At 40.7% G+C, this 23,255-nt stretch overlaps 1 protein-coding gene across 2 annotated transcripts in view; it reads left to right on the top strand.

The window, feature by feature from the left end:
* The window catches only part of TTPA (alpha tocopherol transfer protein), a 34,440-nt gene that overhangs the window by 5,516 nt on the left and 5,669 nt on the right, over positions 1-23,255 (top strand). The window contains 3 exon segments of one of the 2 annotated variants that reach the window (NM_001198882.1): positions 16,171-16,324; positions 19,457-19,650; positions 22,057-22,167. In NM_001198882.1, coding sequence (NP_001185811.1) covers positions 16,171-16,324; positions 19,457-19,650; positions 22,057-22,167 — 459 coding nt within the window. 2 annotated transcript variants of the gene reach the window in all.

Raw genomic sequence — 23,255 nt, 5'->3', positions numbered from 1 at the left:
TTGGACTATGAAGAAAGCTGAGCACCGAAGAATTGATGCTTTTGAACTGTGGTGTTGGAGAAGACTTTTGAGAGTCCCTTGGACTGCAAGGAGATCCAACCAGCCCATTCTGAAGGAGATCAACCCTGGGATTTCTTTGGAAGGAATGATGCTAAAGCTGAGGCTCTAGTACTTTGGCCACCTCATGCAAAGAGTTGACTCATTGGAAAAGACATTGATGCTGGGAGGGATTGGGGGCAGGAGAAGAAGGGGCCGACAGAGAATAAGATGGCTGGATGGCATCACTGACTCGATGGACGTGAGTCTGAGTGAACTCCAGGAGTTGGTGATGGACAGGGAGGCCTGGCGTGCTGCAATTCATGGGGTCACAGAGTCAGACACAACTGAGTGACTGAACTGAACTGATACTGTGTTGGTGCTTTTCTTTCTGACTTACTTCACTCTGTATAATAGGCTCCAGTTTCATCCATCTCATTAGAACTGATTAAAATGCATTCTTTTTAATGGCTCAGTAATATTCCATTGTGTATAGGCACCACAGCTTTCTTATCCATTCATCTGCCAATGAACATCTAGGTTGCTTCCATGTCCTGGCTATTGTAAACAGTGCTGCGATGAATATTGGGGTACATGTGCCTCTTTCAATTCTGGTTTCCTCAGTGTGTATGCCCACAATAGGATTGCTGGGTCATATGGTAGATGGAGAAGCTCTATACAGTCAGCAAAAACAAGACTGGGAGCTGACTGTGGCTCAGATCATAAACTCTTTATTGACAAATTCAGAATTATATTGAAGAAAGTAGGGAAAACCACTAGACCATTCAGGTGTGACCTAAATCAAATCCCTTATGATGATACAGTGGAAGTGAGAAATAGATTTAAGGGACTAGATCTGATAGACAGAGTGCCTGATGAATTATGGATGAAGGTTCGTGACATTGTACAGGAGACAGGGATCAAGACCATCCCCATGGAAAAGAAATGCCAAAAAGCAAAATGGCTGTCTGAGGAGGTCTTACAAATAGCTGTGAAAAGAAGAGAAGTGAAAAGCAAAGGAGAAAAGGAAAGATATAAGCATCTGAATGCAGAGTTCCAAAGACTAGCAAGGAGAGATAAGAAAGCCATCCTCAGTGATCAATGCAAAGAAATAGAGGAAAACAACAGAATGGGAAAGACTAGAGATCTCTTCAAGAAAATTAGAGATACCAAGGGAACATTTCATGCAAAGATGGGCTCAATAAAGGACAGAAATTATATGGACTTAACAGAAGCAGAATATATAAAGAAGAGGTAGCAAGAATACATAGAACTGTACAAAAAAGATCTTCACAACCCAGAAGTGATCACAATAGTGTGATCATTCACCTAGAGCCAGACATCTTGGAACGTGAAGTCAAGTGGGCCTTAGAAAGCATCACTATGAACAAAGCTAGTGGAGGTGATGGAATTCCAGTTGAACTATTTCAAATCCTGAAAGATGATGCTGTGAAAGTGCTGTACTCAATATGCCAGCAAATTTGGAAAACTCAGCAGTGGCCGCAGGACTGGAAAAGGTCAGTTTTCATTCCAATCCCTAAGAAAGGCAATGCCAAAGAATGCTCAAACTGCCACACAATTGCACTCATCTCACATGCTAGTGAAGTAATGCTCAAAATTCTCCAAGCCAGGCTTCAGCAATACATGAACCATGAACTTCCAGATGTTCAAACTGGTTTTAGAAAAGGCAGAGGAATCAGAGACCAAACTGCCAACATCTGCTGGATCATGGAAAAAGCAAGAGAGTTCCAGAAAAACATCTATTTCTGCTTTATTGACTATGCCAAAGCCTTTGATTGTGTGGATCACAATAAACTGTGGAAAATTCTGAAAGAGATGGGAATACCAGACCACCTAACCTGCCTCTTGAGAAACCTACATGCAGGTCAGGAAGCAACAGTTAGAACTGGACATGGAACAACAGACTGGTTCCAAATAGGGAAAGGAGTACATCAAAGCTGCATATTGTCATCCTGCTTATTTAACTTCTATGCAGAATACATCATGAGAAACGCTGGGCTGGAAGAAGCACAAGCTGGAATCAAGGTTGCTGGGAGAAATATCAATAACCTCAGATATGCAGATGACACCACCCTTATGGCAGAAAGTGAAGAGGAACTTAAGAGCCCCTGATGAAAGTGAAAGAGGAGAGCCAAAAAGTTGGCTTAAAGTTCAACTTCTAGAAAACTAAGATCATGGCATGCAGTCCCATCAGTTCATGGCAAATGGATGGGGAAACAGTGGAAACAGTGTCAGACTTTATTTTTTTGGACTCCAAAACCACTGCAGATGGTGATTGCAGCCATGATATTAAAAGACACTTACTCCTTGGAAGAAAAGTTATGACCAACCTAGACAGCATATTCAAAAGCAGAGACATTACTTTGCCAAAAAAAGGTCCATCTAGTCAAGGCTATGGTTTTTCCTGTGGTCATGTATGGATGTGAGAGTTGGACTGTGAAGAAAGCTGAGCGCTGAGGAATTGATGCTTTTGAACTGTGTTGGAGAAGACTCTTGAGAGTCCCTTGGACTGCAAGGAGATCCAACCTGTCCATCCTAAAGGAGACCGGTTCTGGGTGCTCATTGGAAGGAATGATGCTAAAGCTGAAACCCCTATACTTTGGCCACCTCATGTGAAGAGTTGACTCATTGGAAAAGACCCTGATGCTGGGGGGGATTGGGGACCGGAGGAGAAGGGGGCGACAGAGGATGAGATGGCTGGATGGCATCACCGACTCGATGCTCATGAGTTTGAGTGAACTCTGGGAGTTGGTGATGGACAGGGAGGCCTGGTGTGCTGCAATTCATGGGATTGCAAAGAGTTGGACACGACTGAGCAACTGAACTGAACTGATGGTAGTTCTATTTCCAGCTTTCTAAGGAATCTCCACACTCTTCGCCATAGTGTCCGTACTAGTTTGGATTCCCAACAATAGTGTAACAGTTTTCCCTTTTCTCCACACCCTCTCCAGCATTTATTGTTTGTAGACTTTTTGATAGCAGTCATTCTGACTGGCGTCAGATGGTACCTCATTCTGCTTTTGATTTGCATTTCTCTGATAATGAGTGATGTTGAGCATGTTTTCATGCGTCTGTTAGCCATCTGCATGTCTTTTTTGGAGAAATGTCTGTTTAGTTCTTTGGCCCATTTTTTTAACTGGGTTTATTTTTCTGGAATTGAGCTGCAGGAGCTGCTTGTTTATTTTGGAGATTAATTCTTTGTCAATTGCTTCGTTTGCTATTATTTTCTCTCATTCTGAAAGTTGTCTTTTCACCTTGCTTATAGTTTCCTTCATTGTGCAAAAGCTTTTAGGTTTAATTAGGTCCCATTTGTTTATTTTTGCTTTTACTCTGGGAGCTGGGTCATAGAGGATCCTGCTATGATTTATGTCAGAGAGTGTTTTGCCTATGTTTTCCTCTAGGAGCTTTATCATTTCTGATCTTACATTTAGATCTTTAATCCATCTTGAGTTTATTTTTGTGTATGGTGATAGGAAGTGTTCTAGTTTCATTCTTTTACAAGTGGTTGACCAGCACCACTTGTTAAAGGATTGTCTTTTCGCCATTGTATATTCTTGCCTCCTTTGTCAAAGATAAGGTGTCCATAGGCATGTGGATTTATCTCTGGGCTTTCTATTTTGTTCCATTGATCTATATTTCTGTCTTTGTGCCAGTACCATACTGTCTTGATGACTGGAGCGCAAGTTGATTCCTCCAGTTCCATTCTTCTTTCTCAAGATTGTTTTGGCCATTTAAAGTTTTTTGTATTTCCATACAAACTGTGAAATTATTTGTGCTAATTCTCTGAAAAATACTGTTGGTAGCTTGATAGGGATTGCATTGAATCTATAGTTTGCTTTGGGTAGTATACTCATTTTCACTATATTGATTCTTCCGATCCATAAACATGGTATATTTCTCCATCTCTTTGTGTCCTCTTTGATTTCTTTCATCAGTGTTTATATATAAGTCTTTTGTTTGTTTAGGTAGATTTATTCCTAAGTATTTTATTCTTTTTGTTGCAATGGTGAATGGAATTGTTTTCTTAATTTCTATGTTTTCTCACTGTTATTGTATAGGAATGCAAGGGATTTCTGTGTGTTAATTTTATATCCTGAAACTTTACTATATTCATTGATTAGCTCTAGTAATTTTCTGATGGAGTCTTTAGGGTTTTCTGTATAGAGAATCATGTCATCTGCAAACAGTGAGAGTTTTATTTTTCTTTTCCAATCTGGATTCCTTTTATTTCTTTTTCTTCTCTGACTGCTGTGCCAAAAACTTCCAAAACTATGTTGAATAGTAGTGGTGAGAGTGTACACCCTTGTCTTGTTCCTGACTTTAGGGTAAATGCTTTCAAATTTTCACCATTGAGGATAATGTTTGCTGTGGGTTTGTCATATATAGCTTTTATTAATTTGAAGTATGTTCCTTCTATTCCTGCTTTCTGGAGGTTTTTTTTTTTTTTCCAATCATATATGGATGTTGAATTTTGTCAAAGGCTTTCTTTACATCTATTGAGATAATCATATGGTTTTTATTTTTCAATTTGTTAATGTGGTGTATCACATTGATTGATTTGTGGATATTAAAGAATCCTTTCATCCCTCGGATAAAGCCCACTTGGTCATGATATATAATCTTTTTAATATGTTGTTGGATTCTGTTTCCTATAATTTTGTTAAGGATTTTTGCATCTGTGTTCATCAGTGATATTGGCCTGTAGTTTTCTTTTTTTGTGGCATCTTTGTCTGGTTTTGGTATTAGGGTAATGGTGGCTTCATATAAATGAGGTTGGCAGTTTACCTTCCTCTGCAGTTTTCTGGCAGAGAAGGCAATGGCAACCCACTCCAGTACTCTTGCCTGGGAAATCCCATGGGTGGAGGAGCCTGGTAGGCTACAGTCCATGGGGTTGCTAAGAGTCGGACACGACTGAGCGATTTCACTTTCACTTTTCACTTTCATGCATTGGAGAAGGAAATGGGAATCTACTTCAGTGTTCTTGCCTGGAGAATCCCAGGGACGGAGGAGCCTGATGGGCTGCCGTCTATGGGGTCGCACAGCGTCAGACATGACTGATAAGACTTAGCAGCAGCAGCAGCAATTTTCTGGAAGAGTTTGAGTAGGATAGGTGTTAGCTCTTCTCTAAATTTTTGGTAGAATTCAGCTGTGAAGCCATCTGGTGCTGGCTTTTGGTTGCTGGAATAGTTCTGAGTATAGTTGATTTCTGTGCTTGTGACGGGTCTGTTAAGATTTTCCATTTCTTCCTGGTTCAGTTTTGGAAAGTTATACTTTTCTAAGAATTTGTCCATTTCTTCCAATTTGTCCATTTTTTTGGCATATAGTTGCTGATGGTAGTCTCTTATGAACCTTAGTATTTCTGTGTTGTCCATTGTGATTTCTCCATTTTCTTTTCTGATTTTGTTGATTTGATTTTTCTTCCTTTTTTTCTTGGTGAGTCTGGCTAATGGTTTGTCTATTTTATTTATCTTCTCAAAGAACCAGCTTTTAGCTTTGTTAATTTTTGCTATGGTCTCCTTTGTTTCTTTTTCATTTATTTCTGCCCTAACTTTTATGATTTCTTTCCTTCTACTAACCCTGGTGTTCTTCATTTCTTCCTTTTCTAGTTGCTTTAGGTGTAGAGTTAGGTTATTTATTTGATTTTTATCTTGTTTCTTGAGGTAAGGTTGTATTGCTATGAACCTTCTCCTTAGCACTGCTTTTACTGAGTCCCATAGGTTTGGGGACCTATTGTTGTGTTTTCACTTTAATGAAAAACAAAACATTGTTGTGTTTTCATTTTAATTCATTTCTATGAGTATTTTGATTTCTTTTTCAATTTCTTATGTGATTTGTTGGTTATTCAGACGCGTGTTGTTTAGCCTCCATATGCTTCTATTTTTAATATTTTTTTCCTGTAGTTTACATCTAATCTTAATGCATTGTGATCAGTAACAATGCTTGGAATGATTTCAATTTTTTTGAACTTACCAAGGCTAGATTTATGGCCCAGGATTTGATCTATCCTGGAGAAGGTTCCGTGTGCACTTGAGAAACAGGTGAAATTCATTGTTTTGGGGTGAAATGTCCTATAGATATCAATTAAGTCAAAGTGGTCCATTGTATCATTTAAAGTTTGTGTTTCCTTGCCAATTTTCTGTTTAGTTGATCTGTCCATAGGTGTGAGTGGAGTATTAAAGTCTCCCACTATTATCGTGTTACTGTTAATTTCCCCTTTCTTACTTGTTAGCATTTGTCTTACATATTGCAGTGCTTCTGTGTTGGGTGCATATATGTTTATAATTGTTGTATCTTCTTCTTGGATTGATCCTTTGATCATTATGTAGTGTCCTTCTTTGTCTCTTTTCACAACCTTTATTTCAAAGTCTATTTTATCTGATATGAGTATTGCTGGTCCTGCTTTCTTTTGGTCTCTATTTGCGTGAAATCTCTTTTTCCAGCCCTTCACTTTCAGTCTGTATGTGTCCCTTATTTTGAGGTGGGTCTCTTGTAGATAGCATATATAGGGTCTTGTTTTTGTATCCATTCAGCCAGTCTTTGTCTTTTAGTTGGAGCATTCAGCCCATTTACATTTAAGGTAATTATTGATAACTATGATCCTGTTGCCATTTACTTTGTTGTTTTGGGTTTGAGTTTATACACCTTTTCTATGTTTCCTGTCTAGAGAAGATCCTTTAGCATTTATTGAAGAGCTGGTTTGGTGGTGCTGAATTCTCTCAGCTTTTGCTTGTCTGCAAAGCTTTTGATTTCTCCTTCATATTTGAATGAGATCTTTGCTGGATATAGTAATCTGGGTTGTAGGTTTTTTTCTTTCAGCACTTCAAGTATGCCCTGCCATTCCCTTCTGGCCTGAAGAGTTTCTGTTGAAAGATCAGCTGTTATCCTTATGTTATTTGTTGTTTTCCCCTTTCTGCTTTTAATATTTGTTCTTTGTGTTTGATCTTCATTAGTTTGATGAATATGTGTCTTGGGATGTTTCACCTTGGGTTTATCCTGTTTGGGACTCTCTGGGTTTCTTGGATTTGGGTGGCTATTTCCTTCTCCATTTTAGGGAAGTTTTCAACTATTATCTCCTCAAGTATTTTCTCATGGCCTTTCTTTTTGTCTTCTTATTCTGGGACTCCTATGATTCGAATGTTGGGGCGTTTGACATTGTCCCAGAGGTCTCTGAGGTTGTCCTCATTTCTTTTAATTCTTTTTCCCTCTCTGCTTCATTTATTTCCACCTTTCTACCTTCCACCTCACTTATCCTATCTTCTGCCTCAGTTATTCTACTGTTGGTTCCCTCCAGAGTGTTTTTTATCTCAGTTATTGCATTATTTACTATATGTTGACTCTTTTTTTATTTCTTCTAGGTCCTTGTTAAACTGTTCTTGCATCTTCTCAATCTTTGACTCCAGACTATTTATCTGTAACTCCATTTTGTTTTCAAGATTTTGGATCATTTTTATTATCATTATTCTGAATTTTTTTTTCAGGTAGACTCACTATCTCCTCCTCTTTCCTTTGGTTTGGTGGGCACTTATCATGTTCCTTTACTTGCTGAATATTTCTCTGCCTTTTCATCTTGTTTGGATTGCTGTGTTTGAGGTGGCCTTTCTGTATGCTGGAAGTTTATGTTTCCTCTTTATTGTGGAGGTTCCTCCCTGTGGGTGGGGTTGGACAAGTGGCTTGTCATGGTTTCCTGGTGGGAATCTTGCGTCAGTGTTCTGGTGGGTGGAGCTGGATCTCTTCTCTCTGGAGTGCAATGAAGTGTCCAGTAGTGAGTTTTGAGATGTCTATGGGTTTGGTGTGACTTTGGGCAGCCTGTATATTAATTCTCAGGGCTATGTTCCTGTGTTGCTGGAGAATTAGTGTGGTATGTCTTGCTCTGGAACTTGTTGGCTCTTGGGTAGAGCTTGGTTTCAGAGCAGGTATGGAGGCTTTTGGATGAGCTCTTGTCAATTAATGTTCCCTGGAGTCAGGAGTTTTCTGGTGTTCTCAAGTTTTGAACTTAAGCCTCCTTCCTCTGGTTCAGTCTTATTCTTACAGTAGCCTCAAGATTTCTCCATCCATACAGCACCAATGATAAAACATCTAGGTTAATGGAGAAAAGATTGTCCACAGTGAGGGACACCCAGAGAGGTTCACAGAGTTACATGGAGGAGGGAGATAGAGGTGACCAGGAGGAGAAGAGGTGGAGTCAAAAGGGGAGAGAGCAAGCTAGCCAGTAATCACTTCCCTATGTGCTCTCCACAGTCTGGATCCCTCAGAGATGTTCACAGAGTTACACAGAGAAGAGAGGAGGGAGGAAGGAGACAGGGGTGGCCAGGATAAAAGGGGGAACCAAAAGGAGAGAGACAGATCCAGCCAGTAATCAGTTCCCTAAGTATTCTCCATAGCCCGGAATACCCAAAGAGATTCACAAATTTGGGTAGAGAAGAGAAGCAGGAGGGAGGAGATAGAGGCGACTTGGGGGCAAAAACGGAGAGTCAAAAGGGGGAGAGGGCAATCAGGCCAGTAATCACATTCCAAAGTAAAAATGAGTACTGAAGATTTGATTCTTAAAAGTTGAAAATTGATAACAAATACCAAAAAGCAAAAATTAAAAATTTAGAGATTAAACTCTCAAAAATACATATTAAAAAAACAAAACAAAATCACAAAATTATAAAATATATATATGAAATTTGCTTTAAAATGAAAAATAAAGAAGTAATAAAAGACTTAAAAAATTAAAAAAATGATAATAGTAAAATATATCTAGGAGTTTCTCTGGAGCTGTTACTGGCAGTGTGGGGTCAGTTCAGTTTCAGATAGTTCCTTGTTCCAGCTAATACTTCTCCTTGAGGTCTATATGCCCCTCCCAATGTAGTCTGTGCTAACTACAGGGTTTTAGTCTGTTGCACCTGTCACTTCCGAAGTGGTTCCCTCTGTTTATCTTGGCTTCTTCTGTTTGCAAATCTCTTCAGTGTCTAATTTCAACCCTGACACAAGGGGGCGAAGGTGGTCACTTATTTAGGCTCACTTGTTCAGTTGTGCTGTGGGGAGGGAGGAACACTGCAAACAAATATCACTGGTGTGTGTGGGGAGTGCTTGCAGTGTCTGGGCCACACTGGGTTTGCCTCCACTCCCGGCGTGTTTGCTTTCCCTGTCTCTACTGCTCAGGCTCCAAGTTGCTCTGCAGGGGAATTGTCTAAAGCGGGCCCTGGGTTGCGTACACTTCTCAGGTCTAAGCCACTCAGGTTCAGCTTCTTGAGTACTCAACAAAGGCACAGACTTGGTTGGGCCTGGGTTTTGAGCCCTTCCCAGGTTTGAGCAGCTCAGGTGACCAGGTGCTCAGTGAGCACACACTCCCCAGGTGGGCAGTGCATCTTATCACCTCCCCTGTCCCAGCCGCTCAGTTTCCTGGGTGTGCAGCGGGAGCGCCATCTCAGGTGTGCCGTGTGTCTCCTCTGGGTAGCTGATCTCTGGCTGCGACCCTCCTGGCAGATGTCTACCGTCTGGGATCCCAGGAAGACTTGGTTAGCAACTTGGGAGCCTGCTCACTGTTTGCTAGAGGATGCCGTCTCTGGGGCCAAGATTGCCCGTTGCCTTCTGGCTCTGGCTGTCGCTTGCCTGCCTCTCTGCCTTCCAACAGGGATGGGCCAGTCTGCAGCTGGCTAGCTCTCCTCTGGTATTGGCTCAGTCCTTTGTTCTGTGAGCGAGCCCAACAGTGCCTTGGGTTAGAGCTTTTTGCAGGAAACTGCTCTCTCTCTCTTTTCCTTTTTTTCTCTCTCTGGCTATCCCACAGTTTGGATTGCTATCGCAGTTAGCTCCCTCAGATTGTCCTCAGGGCATTCAGGCCTGGTCCTATCTCTAAGGAATGCAGTCCACGCCTCCCTGTCCAGTCCCTGCTTGCTGGTGGCTGATGCGAGCCTCTGGGCTACTTCTCCACTGGGCTTATGGTTAGGTGTGTAATCTGTGGGTATTATTTATTTATTTTCTCCTCCCACTTGTGTTGCCCTCTGAGATGCCAAAACTCCCCGCCAGTGAGAGGGTTTCCTGGTGTTTGGAAACTTCTCTTTCATGACTCCCTCCCCACGATGGGTCTCCATTCCTAACTCTTTTGTCTTTCTTTTTATCTTTTATATTTTGTCCTACCTCCTTTCAAAGACAATGGGCTGCCTTTCTGGGTGCCTGGTGTCCTCTGCCAGCATTCAGAAGTTGTTTTGTAGAATTTGCTCAGTCTTCAAATGATCTTTTGAAGAATTTGTGGGGGAGAAAGTGGTCTCCCTGTCATATTCCTCTGCCATCTTAGGGCTGCCTGCTAAATACAGCTTCTTTTGTAAAGTTTACCTTATCAAGAGTCAGTTTCAGTCTCCACTCTGCTCCTGATAGTTACTGCCCTCCCATTAATGTGTAATTTCTTCGAACTTTAGTTTTCCTACCCACAATATGGGGTAACCACAGTTACCTCTCAGAATGGTCATGAGCAAGAATTGAAATGATGCAGTTAAATCCTGGAAAAGTGGCACAAAGATGGTTGTAACTTTATTTGAAAGTATGTACTCTGTTATGAAGCATGGCTAAGATAAGCTATAACTTTTTATCTTATTTATTGCTAATGGTACAAAACAGGTGCCTTTGGGGAATGCATATTCACTTGCATGTGGTTTTTTTGTTGCTGTGGACTTTATGTGGTTTGTTGGATAACTGCTGAGTAGCAGTTTACATAATTTTACGTAATTTATTTATGTAAGCTGGACCTTTGAATTTATCAGTGAAAAGGTAATTAATCAAATATCCAGGAGTAGAGCTCTCAGTTTGCAAAAATTGTCAAAAGTATGAGGGTAATTTGTACATCTTCCAACACATCTGCTTTAATCATATATTTATTTATTCTTTCACTCAATACATGTACCTATTTCCTGAGTGCCCAGAATTCTGCAGAGATCAATGAGCCGAAGAACCCAGCTCTCTTACTCGAAAGATCCCTTTTAATAAAGCTATAATTTTTTATTTTCCCATGGGAAAATGAACATTTTTTTTTTAAAGTATTACTTTATTTTTGGCTCTGCCGCATCTCTGTTGCTACGTGCGGGCTTTCTCTAGTTGCGGTAGGTGAGGCCTACGCTTCTTTGTGGGGCTTGGGCTTCTCTTTGAGGTGCTTTCTCTCATGGAGCATGGGCTCTAGGTGCATGGGCGTCAGTATTTGCAGCATGAGGGCTCAGTAGTTGTGGCTCCTGGGCTTAGTTGCTCCATGGCATGCAGAATCTTCCCAGACCAGGGATCAAACCTGTGTCCCCTACACTGGCAGGTGGATTCCTATCCACTGTATCACCAGGGAAGTTCAAATTGTTATTTCTTTATTGGCGCTCCTATGGTGCTTCTTGTGTTTTGCTTGAGTCAAAGTTTAAAGAACTATTTTTACATCCTAGGGAAGTATCAAAAAAGTGATGAACATTGAAGATGCTATTAACACTTATTCCCATGCCCACTAAGACAGAAGGAGGAAGCGAAATTCATCTGGTGCATAGAATGAATGCATTAGGATCTACAATGTGTCTTTTGTTCTTGCTGCATTTGGAAACTGCTTTTTAGGTCACCAAGTATTTCTTTGTTGGCAAATTTACTGATTTTTTTCCTTTCTAACCTCTCTGTTGCATTTAACTCTTAGTAACATTAAGGCAAGTTTATTAAATACAAACATGACAGAGTGAGAGAAAGAAAGAGAGGGAAACAGAGAAGCAGAGCAAAACAGATGCCATTTCCCTCCCGTCTATGCATCATGGCACCAGTTCGCCTGTGGTGCAACCAGATTCTCTTTTCCTCCAGCCATTCCCAGCCATTGACATCCCCCCAAGGCTTGGTTTTTTTAAACTTGTAGGTTCTCCTCCAGATCATTGCTACTTTGTGAATACAGTTATCATGTTTATTCCAATGACTCAGAAGCAAAATTTGTCCTTTCCTATGATCTGAACTTTGGTTCCACATTGCTAATAGATCTCTTTAAACTCAAAACAAATATATTGTCATTTTAGAAAAACTGAAAATCATGAAGAGATCTATTGAAATATAGTACATTTTAAAAGTGTAATTTGAGGTAAGTATTCTCCACAATGGACATCCCAGGTGGCAGTAGTGGTAAAAAATCTTGCCCCCCGCCTCGCCCCTGCAATAATGCAAAAGACAGACGTAGCAGACTCTGGTTTGATCCTTGGGTCAGGAAGATTCCCTGGAGGAGCAAATGGCAACCCATTCTGGTATTCTTGCCTAGGAAATCCCATGGACAGAAGCGCCTGGCAGGCTACAGTCCATGGGGTTGCAAAGAGTTAGACATGACTAAAATGACTTAGCAGGTATGCACGTGGTGTCTGGATCCCAAAAAGCAAAAAAAGAGGCTTCTTACCCTAGCACAGTGTCACTTCTGTCAAAGGGAGATGAGAGGCCAGCTCAGCTTCCAGAGGAAGGAATCAATGGACTCCACTACCTGGTGGAATTGGGACATATGTACACTGGATGGAGGGCACTTTAAAATATTTATTTATTTATTTTTGACTGTACCATGCAGCTTGTGAGATTAGTTCCCTACCAGGGATCAAACCCGAGCCGCCTGCACTGGAAGCAGGAAGTCTTAACCAGTGGACCACCAGGGAAGTCCCCGAAGGAAGGCATCGTTGACAGCTGTCTTTGGGAGTCTCTTTACCATCAGTTCAGTTCAGTTCAGTCGCTCAGTCATGTCCAGCTCCTCGCGACCCAATGAATCGCAGCACGCCAGGCCTCCCTGTCCATCACCATCTCCCGGAGTTCACTCAGACTCACGTCCATCGAGTCCATGATGCCATTCAGCCATCTCATCCTCGGTCGTCCCCTTCTCCTCCTGCCCCCAATCCCTCCCAGCATCAGAGTCTTTTCCAATGAGTCAACTCTTCACATGAGGTGGCCAAAGTACTGGGAGCTGCAGCTTTAGCATCATTCCTTCCAAAGAAATCCCAGGATTGATCTCCTTCAGAATGGACTGGTTGGATCTCCTTGCAGTCCAAGGGACTCTCAAGAGTCTTCTCTAACACCACAGTTCAAAAGCATCAATTCTTTGGCGCTCAGCCTTCTTCACAGTCCAACTCTCACATCCATACATGACCACAGGAAAAACCATAGCCTTGACTAGACGGACCTTAGTTGGCAAAGTAATGTCTCTGCTTTTGAATATGCTATCTAGGTTGGTCATAACTTTTCTTCCAAGCAGTAAGCGTCTTTTAATTTCATGGCTGCAGTCACCATCTGCAGTGATTTTGGAGCCCCCCAAAATAAAGTCTGACACTGTTTCCACTGTTTCCCTATCTATTTCCCATGAAGTGATGGGACCGGCTGCCATGATCTTCGTTTTCTGAATGTTGAGCTTTAAGCCAACTTTTTCACTCTCCTCTTTCACTTTCATCAAGAGGCTTTTTAGTTCCTCTTCACTTTCTGCCATAAGGGTGGTGTCATCTGCATATCTGAGGTTATTGATATTTCTCCCGGCAATCTTGATTCCAGCTTGTGTTTCTTCCAGTCCAGCGTTTCTCATGATGTACTCTGCATAGAAGTTAAATAAGCAGAGTGACAATATACAACCTTGATGTACTCCTTTTCCTATTTGGAACCAGTCTGTTGTTCCATGTGCAGTTCTAACTGTTGCTTCCTGACGTGCATACAGATTTCTCAAGAGGCAGGTTAGGTGGTCTGGTATTCCCATCTCTTTCAGAATTTTCCACAGTTTAATGTGATCCACACAGTCAAAGGCTTTGACATAGTCAGTAAAGCAGAAATATATGTTTTTCTGGAACTCTCTTGCTTTTTCCATGATCCAGTGGATGTTGGCAATTTGATCTCTGGTTCCTCTGCCTTTTCTAAATCCAGCTTGAACATCAGGGAGTTCACGGTTCAGGTATTGCTGAAGCCTGGCTTGGAGAATTTTGAGCATTACTTTACTAGCATGTGAGATGAGTGTAATTGTGTGGCAGTTTGAGCATTCTTTGGCATTGCCTTTCTTTGGAATTGGAATGAAAACTGACCTTTTCCAGTCCTGCGGCCACTGCTGAGTTTTCTAAATTTGCTTTCATATTGAGTACAGCACTTTCACAGCATCATCTTTCAGGGTTTGAAACAGCTCAACTGGAATTCCATCACCTCCACTAGCTTTGTTCATAGTGATGCTTTCTAAGGCCCACTTGATTTCACATTCCAAGATGTCTGGCTCTAGATTAGTGATCACATCATCATGATTATCTGGGTCGTGAAGATCTTTTTTGTACAGTTCTTACATGTATTCTTGCTACCTCTTCTTAATATCTTCTGCTTCTGTTAGGTCCATACCATTTCTGTCCTTTATCGAGCCCATCTTTGCATGAAATTTTCCCTTGGTATCTCTAATTTTCTTGAAGAGATCTCTAGTCTTTCCCATTCTGTTGTTTTCCTCTATTTCTTTGCATTGATCACTGAAGAAGGCTTTCTTATGTCTTCTTGCTATTCTTTGGAACTCTGCATTCAGATGCTTATATCTTTCCTTTTCGCCTCTCTTCTTTTCACAGCTATTTGTAAGGCCTCCCCAGACAGCCATTTTGCTTTTTTGCATTTCTTTTCCATGGGGATGGTCTTGATCCCTGTCTCCTGTACAATGTCACGAACCTCATTCCATAGTTCATCAGGCACTCTATCTATCAGATCTAGTCCCTTAAATCTATTTCTCACTTCCACTGTATAATCATAAGGGATTTGATTTAGGTCATACCTGAATGGTCTAGCAGTTTTCCCTACTTTCTTCAATTTGAGTCTGAATTTGGTAATAAGGAGTTTATGATCTGAGCCACAGTCAGCTCCTGGTCTTGTTTTTGTTGACTGTATAGAGCTTCTCCATCTTTGGCTGCAAAGAATGTCATCAATTTGATTTCGGTGTTGACCATCTGGTGATGTCCATGTGTAGAGTCTTCTCTTGTGTTGTTGGAAGAGAGTGTTTGCTATGACCAGTGCATTTTCTTGGCGAAACTCTATTAGTCTTTGCCCTGCTTCATTCCGCATTCCAAGGCCAAATTTGCCTGTTATTCCTGGTGTTTCTTGACTTCCTACTTTTGCATTCCAGTCCCCTATAATGAAAAGGACATCTGTTTTGGGTGTTAGTTCTACAAGGTCTTGTAGGTCTTCATAAAACCGTTCAACTTCAGTTTCTTCAGCATTACTGGTTGGGGCATAGACTTGGATAACTGTGATATTGAATGGTTTGCCTTGGAGATGAACAGAGATCATTCTGTCGTTTTTGAGATTGCATCCAAGTACTGCATTTCGGACTCTTTTGTTGACCATGATGGCTACTCCATTTCTTCTGAGGGATTCCTGCCCACAGTAGTAGATATAATGGTCATCTGAGTTAAATTCACCCATTCCAGTCCATTTTAGTTCGCTGATTCCTAGAATGTCGACGTTCACCCTTGCCATCTCTTGTTTGACCACTTCCAATTTGCCTTGATTCACGGACCTGACATTCCAGGTTCCTATGCAATATTGCTCTTTACAGCATCAGATCTTGCTTTTATCACCAGTGACATCCACAACTGGGTATTGTTTTTGCTTTGGCTCCATCCCTTCATTCTTTCTGGAGTTATTTCTCCACTGATCTCCAGTAGCATATTGGGCACCTAATGACCTGGGGAGTTCCTCTTTGGTATCCTATCATTTTGCCTTTTCATACTGTTCATGTTGGGACTGCACACTTTCACTGCCGAGGGCCTGGGTTCAATGCCTGGTTGGGGAACTGACATCCCAGAAGCCATGTAACGTGGCAAAAAAAAAAAAAAAAAAAAAATTCCTCCCAGCCCTGAAGTGTGGAAAAATGTCCAGGCTTCCATGCTGGGCAGGGGGAAAGCTGGAGGTCACATAAAAATCCCTCTACTTTGAGTTTGTGACTAATTCCTATCATCCAAAATCTTGGATGAAGAGTACTTTTAGTTTTTGCAGCTAAATAAATACCCCAGGTTAAAATCCTGTCATAATAGATTTTGTGATCTAGAGTTCTATTAGCTTGGCAAGGGCCCTACATGATGCCAAGACTTTCCCATCACTCTTATAAAAGGCTTACCGTGTATGCTATCTGTAAACAATTTGTATTTTATTTTTTAGTTACTTAAAAACTATTTTAAGTGGAGAGCAGAATGTCCAGAAATAAGTGCAGATCTCCACCCTAGAAGCATCCTTGGCCTCCTGAAGGCGGGCTATGTCGGTGTCCTGAGAGCCCGAGACCCCACCGGCAGCAAAGTTCTGATCTACAGAATTGGTAAGTCACACACGCCTCCTCTTTTCTATTTCTCTTGACTGCCATGTCAGAAGCTTCCATGAGTTCATATTTAAGAGTTTGGCTTTTTAACTTTTAACTTGGGTTTTGTGGTTGTCACTTAGTCATTAGGTCATTAAGTCATTAAGCAGGGCTCTCTTGGTGGCTCAGAGGCAAAGAATCTGCCGGCTAATTCAGGAGACAGGGTCTTCCCTGGTCTGGGAAGAGTCTACATGCCTTGGAGCAACTAAGTCCATATGCCACAACTACTGAACCTGTGCTCCTAAAGTCCGGGAGATGCAACTACTGAGCTTATGTGGTGTCCCAGTTACTGAATCCAAAAGGCTCTAGAGCCTGTGCTCAGCAACAAGAGAAGCCACCATAGGGAGAAGCCCACACACCGCAACTAGGGAGCAGCCCCCACTCACCACAAGTGCAGAAAAGCCCAAGCAGCAACAAACACTCAGCATAGCCAAATAAATAAATAAACAAATTGTAAAAGTAAAGAGCAATCCCATTGTGCCTTCCTAGGAATACCTCTGATTATTGCTTGTTTCTTTGCCTTCATAATTTCCCATGCTATTACACACTACCCATTGACATCTAAATCTGTTAGGGTCAGCCAGAATTCCCTCCTCAATCCCATGAGACCCTTTGGCCTCCAACTCAGCCACCTCCCCACACTTCCCATTCTCAGCCACACTTTTTAAGTTAGTCATGTTCACCATTCACATTTTCTCATAGCTCCTCTCAACATCCCCTGCACTGGTTTCACTCCCATCTTTCTGCTGAAATGACCTTAGCAAATCATCAGTGATCATCTTTTCACAGCAAACCTCTTCCTCTCTGATACCACAGTCTCCTGGTGTTTTCTTCCAACTTAACTGTTTATTCTTAGTCTCCTTCACTGGCACTACATATTCTACTTCAGATTCTGAAATTCTTTTAGATATTGGCTCCAGCCTCCTCTTCTTAGCTATATATCTCTGTACTACAACAGAGAGAAATGTTAAGTCCACAATAATCACTGCCATAGGCCTATATATAACCACAAAATCCTTGAGATTTGTATCTTCAGCCCATCCTCTCTTTGTTTCTCAATCCTCCAGACAACCAGTTCCCTGTCTCAACTGTATCCGCCTGGACATTTCACCAGCACGATTTTAATGTGTTCAAAACTGCCTATAATCTTTCCTTCCCCAACCATTTCTCTTCCAGTATATCTCAACAAATGGTACCACCATTCTACCCGATTGTCTAAGCCAGAAACTTGGGTATTTTTAGAATTTTACCTTTCCTTAGTCAAAAATCTTTTTCCTCCCTTCATCTTGTTAGGTATGGCACCAAACTTTTAATCTGAATATTTGCATCTTTTTGCAGCTCTGGAAGAATTTTCCTTTCCCCTCTGTTGCCTATTACCAGAACTCTGATGAGTTGGATTTTGAAACCTCTGTATCTAGCTGCCTGTCTCTTACCTTTTTATTCATACATGCTGACTTCTAGCTCTCCTATGCTGAAACTGAGAGAATTTCTCACCTCGATATTCCAGACCCTTATTCACTTGTTGGCTGTGTGTTTTCTGACAGTTGTCCTATTAACAGAGATTTGCTCAAATTGTCATTTTATTTCCAAGATCTCAACTGATTCTTTTTCATAATAGCCTCTTATATAATAGCCTAGGGCTTCCCTGGTGGCTCTGACAGTAAAGAATCTGCCTGCAATGCAAGAGAGCCAAGTTCGATCCCTGGGTCGGGAAGATCCGTTGGAGGAGGGCATGGCAATCCACTCCAGTATTCTTGCCTGGAGAATCCCATGGACAGAGGAGCCTGGAGGGCTACAGTCCATGGGGTCGCAGAGTCAGACACGACTGAGTGACTAACACACACACAATAATAGCCTACGGTATCTTTATTTTTCCTCACTGAGACTATTTTGTTTCCTTTACCATTTCTTGCTTTATTAGCTGTCTCCTTTGATTGTAATACCTTTTTCTATTGAGTTGGATCCTTTCTTCTTTTGTGTGTCAGTGTTTTAAAAAATGTTATAATTCGTAGCGGTTGCATATCTTTTTAATAGATCGCCTGCTTGCCTATTACTGTCACTTTTGCCCATCATGGCCTCCCCCAGGACTAGTGGGGGAGGGGAGAGGACAAGAATTCAGCAGCTCCTTAGCACAGGTATTCCTTGTTTTTCCTGGATGGCTACCCTAGTGCTTCTTGACTTGACTTTCCAAGACCATGCTCACTGTTCTAGCCTGTGTGGACATGACCGCTACACGCTGCTCATCACGGAGGGGTGTCAGAGAGAATCTACCTGCCTGTCTCACACATTTCCCTTAGCAACAACCTCTGTGGTTACCATAGGACCCTGGCTACTCTTGGTAATCCAGAGCCTTGCTTTTCCTATTTTCAATACCTTTGAACATGGAGCATATCCAGAGGCATTCCCACCTTCAGCCACAGCTCCGTCCTGCATATTTTGTGCTATAGTTTCATCTGGCCATCACATACAGCCTGCATTCATTCTTTTATTTTCCCCATGCTCTTAGGAATCTGTTCTTTTTTTTTTTTTTCCTGATGTGGACAAGGAGACACATGTGTGATCCCTGGGTCAGGAAGAGCTCCTGGTGAAGAGAACGGCAACCCTCTCCAATATTCTTACCTGGAAAATCTCATGGACAGAGGCACCTGGTGGACTATAGTCCATGGGGGTCACAAAATGTAGGACACAACTGAGTGACTAACACTTTCACTTTTTTTTTTTTTTAAAGTCTTTGTTGAATTTGTTACAATATGGTTTCTGTTTTATGTTTTGGTTTTTGGACCCCAGGGCATGTGGGATATTAGCTCCCAGGGATCGAACCCTCCCCTGCTACACTGGAAGGGAAAGCCCTAACCACTAGACCACCAGGGAAATTGAAAGAATCTGTTTTTTACTAGGGGTTTGAGGGAGGGAAAAGCAGGCTTATGTTCTTAGACCACCAATTTGATCTGTTATTCTATTCATGATCTTCGTATATGTATTATTTCTATTGATCTTTAAATCTAAAAGGAATCCATTTCCTTCTGTAAATCTTTCTGATTCTTTATTCTTCAGACAGTGCTGAGATATGAGTTTTTACTTTTTTTTTTTCAGCGCACTGGGACCCTAAAGTTTTCACAGCTTATGATGCATTTCGTGTGAGTCTAATCACGTCGGAGCTTATTGTCCAGGAGGTAGAGACACAGCGGAATGGAATCAAGGCTGTCTTTGATTTGGAAGGCTGGCAGTTTGCTCATGCCTTTCAAATTACCCCCTCTGTAGCCAAGAAGATTGCTGCTGTTCTCACAGTAAGTGCATAGTCTGTTCAGGATTGTTTTTGTTCCATTGCTCAGTTGTGTCCAACGCTCTGTGACCTCATGAACTGCAGCACACCAGGCTTTCCTGTCTTCACTGTCTCCTGGAGTTTGCTCTCATGTCCATTGAGTTGGTGATGCCGTCCAACCATCTCATCCTCTGTCATCCCCTTCTCCTCCTGCCTTCGACCTTTCCCAGCATCAGAGTCTTTTCCAACGAGTCAGCTCTTCACATCAGGTGGCTAAAATATTGGAGTTCCAACTTCAGCATCGGTCCTTCCAATGAATATTCAGGGTTGATTTCCTTCAGGATTGACTGGTTTGATCTCCTTGCTGTCCAAGGTACTGTCTTCAGGATAATACTTCCAAATATTAGATATAAATTTAGTTGTGTGTTAAAGAGAAGGGATAGTATATTTATTGGGCTTCCTTGGTACCTCAGCTGGTAAGGAATCCACCTGCAGTGCAGGAGACCCTTGTTCAATTCCTGGGTCAGAAAGATCCCTGGCGAAGGGATAGACTACACACTCCAGTATTTGTGAGCTTCACTGGTGGCTCAGACAGTAATGCAGGAGACCTGGGTTTGATCCCTGGGTTGGCAAGGTCTCCTGGAGGAGGGCATGGCAATCCACTCCTTTTATTGGGCTTCCCAGGTGATGCTAGTGGTAAAGAATCTTTCTGCCAATGTAGGAGACCCAAGAGACTCAGGTTCAATCCCTGCATCAGGAAGATCCCCTGGAGTAGGATGTGGTACCTCACTCCAGTATTCTTACCTGGGAAATCCCATGGACAGAGGAACCTGGTGAGCTATATAGTCCATGGAGCTGCAAAGAGTCAGACAAGACTCAGCAACTGAACACAATCACACACACAAGTACATTTATTAGAAGATTAAATAAAATTTTAGAAGAGATACATAGAATTCAAAAATGGTAAGAGGAAGTAAAATTATTATTTCAAAAAGAAAGAATGTTGCAACAGAGTGAAAATATGTTCAAAATTTCAAACCACAGAATTCATACATTTAAACAAGAATGTGATGAGTTTATCTGTCATTAAAATTTTGTTCCTAAATTAAAAATTGTCTCAAAAAATAATATTGATAACAATGATAATATACAACACAGTATCATATAGGTTTGGTTGGCATAGATTGAACAGTTCTTTCCAGAAAAAAATAAGTCTTAAAAATGGCCATCATCTTTGACACAGTAATCCTACTGTGGAAACCTAGCCAAGGAATAATCTTAAATATAGCAAATACTTTGTATATAATAGTGATAGTTTACTCTGTGCTGGATACATTACTGAATTTTTTAAATGCATTACCGTTTAATGGCTACACCAAAAGCTTATGACATATGACTATTTTTTTCCATTTTACACATTAATTTACTATGTCAGAGAGATGACATAGCAATGCCCAAACATACATATTTTGTCAGCAGTGAAACAAGGATTCCAATCCAGGATATCTGGACATAAAAACTGTACTTATAAACATCATTTCTTTTGTATCTAAAGACCATTACTATAGCACTCATTTTTATAGAAGAAAATTAGAAACAGCTTATTTATCCAGGAATAGGAAAAGGATTACTTAGATGATGATACAGCGACTTGATAGACTATGGCTTCAATATTTAAAACCCACTATGTTTACAAAAATTGTGTTATGTCAGTGAAACAAAACAAGGTGCAAATTATTTAGAGAGCATAATGGCAATTATGTTTAAAATAAAATTATTCATCGAAAGAACCTGAAAGGAAAAGTGACAATTTGGTAACACATCTCTAAAAGCTGTGTGTTGAAAAAAAAAAAAAGAAAAGAATTTTGCATAAAAGAACCTTGGCAGGAAAAAATTAACAACTCGTCTTGGTTAGGGAAACTATTGATGTTTTTCTTTCAATTCTTAACTTTTTACCCTTAGAAAAAAGCCAATATTACTTTGATATGAAAGACTTATACCTATGTTAAAAGTTTAAAAGTGGAAAAACAATTCTAAGTGTATGTTTATTGTGCTTTTCTTTTGAAGGAAACTTTTTTTTTCCTCAAAATAAAAATTTGAAGGGAAAAGTTAAATATAAATATACAAACGCACTGATTTTTCAAAAGCACATTTATATGTGATTGGGGGAGATATTTTCTGTGTCTTATTTATGAAATATGCATGTATTTCTTTAAATACTTTGCCTAAGCTACATGGTGAAACCTTTTCTTACTCTAGGGACAGCGAACTATAAAGCAGGCTATTGTGTTGATGGCATACTTTTGAAAATAAAATCACACTTTAGGTATTTCTGTACGTTTAGCAAGTGTTCAAAGCAGGGGTTTGTTGATAGGATTACATATTGATTTATGTTTTGTTATTAACAAGCTGTTTTCTTTATTTTCAAAAGGATTCCTTTCCATTAAAAGTTCGTGGTATCCATTTGATAAATGAGCCAATAATTTTCCATGCTGTTTTTTCCATGATTAAACCATTTCTGACTGAAAAAATTAAGGAACGGGTGAGTAAAACACTCTCAAATCACTATTCTTTATGAAACGTTCCACTCCTTTCTAAATTTAAGAATAGCTCTCTTATTTCCACCCTTCCCCTGACACACACAGAGCATCATCCAAATGTTTTGAATATTTAATAATCCAACTACTTTTATAAATAAAATTTTCTTCTTAATTAAAAAAAATCAAATATCGGATCTCACCGTCTATGGGGTCGCACAGAGTCGGATACGACTGAAGCGACTTAGCCGCAGCAGCATACATGGTTGGTGAGACTGCAAAATGATATATTGCCTTTAGGGGGCAGTGTGGCCATAGTTATAAAAATTATAACGTTCACATTTCTGAGATTTTTTCCAAAGATACACTCATGGGGCTTCCCTAGTGGCTCAGATGGTAAAGAATTCACAGGCTAATGCAAGAGACACTGGTTTGATACCTGGGTCAGGAAGATCCCCTGGAGGAGGGCAGGGCAACACACTCCAGTATTCTTGCCTGGGAAATCCCATGGACAGAGGAGCCTGGTGGACTACAGTCCATGAGGTTGCAAAGAGTCAGACACTGCTTAGCAATAAAACAACAACAACAAATATGCGCTCATAACAAAACTATATATACTATTCATTGTAGCAAAAGATTGGAAACTATCAAGTGTATCATGAGGGAACTGGTTAAATAAGCTATGATACACCTACACAATGGAACACAGTAAGATTTGCAGGATGTATTGGGAAGTGGAATAAAAACATGCAGAATAGTGTTTATGTTATACTACCTTTTGTATAAAAAGGGAAGACATCAGAATCTACAGTTATATTTGCATAAAAGTTATCCTCAAAAAGGATATACAACAACCAAATTGTTTACTCTGTGTAGAACAGAGGCGAGTTATGGATGGAGTGGATGAAGTTAGGGTTGGGAGCAAGACACTGTCTTGCTGTCTTTTATCTTGTTTTGATTTCTAGTCATGTGAATGCATTATCTATGTAAATAATAAAAGTACTTACATTAGACGTGTAACTAAAAACCGCAGTACCCAAAGTATGTGACTTAATGTCATGTTTTATTACCTATCTTGTGGACTCTTATCTCA

The sequence above is a fragment of the Ovis aries genome, chromosome 9 (assembly GCF_016772045.2).
Source record: "Ovis aries strain OAR_USU_Benz2616 breed Rambouillet chromosome 9, ARS-UI_Ramb_v3.0, whole genome shotgun sequence".
Taxonomy (NCBI): Eukaryota; Metazoa; Chordata; class Mammalia; order Artiodactyla; family Bovidae; genus Ovis; species Ovis aries.
This window is presented reverse-complemented; position numbering and strand designations above follow the sequence as displayed.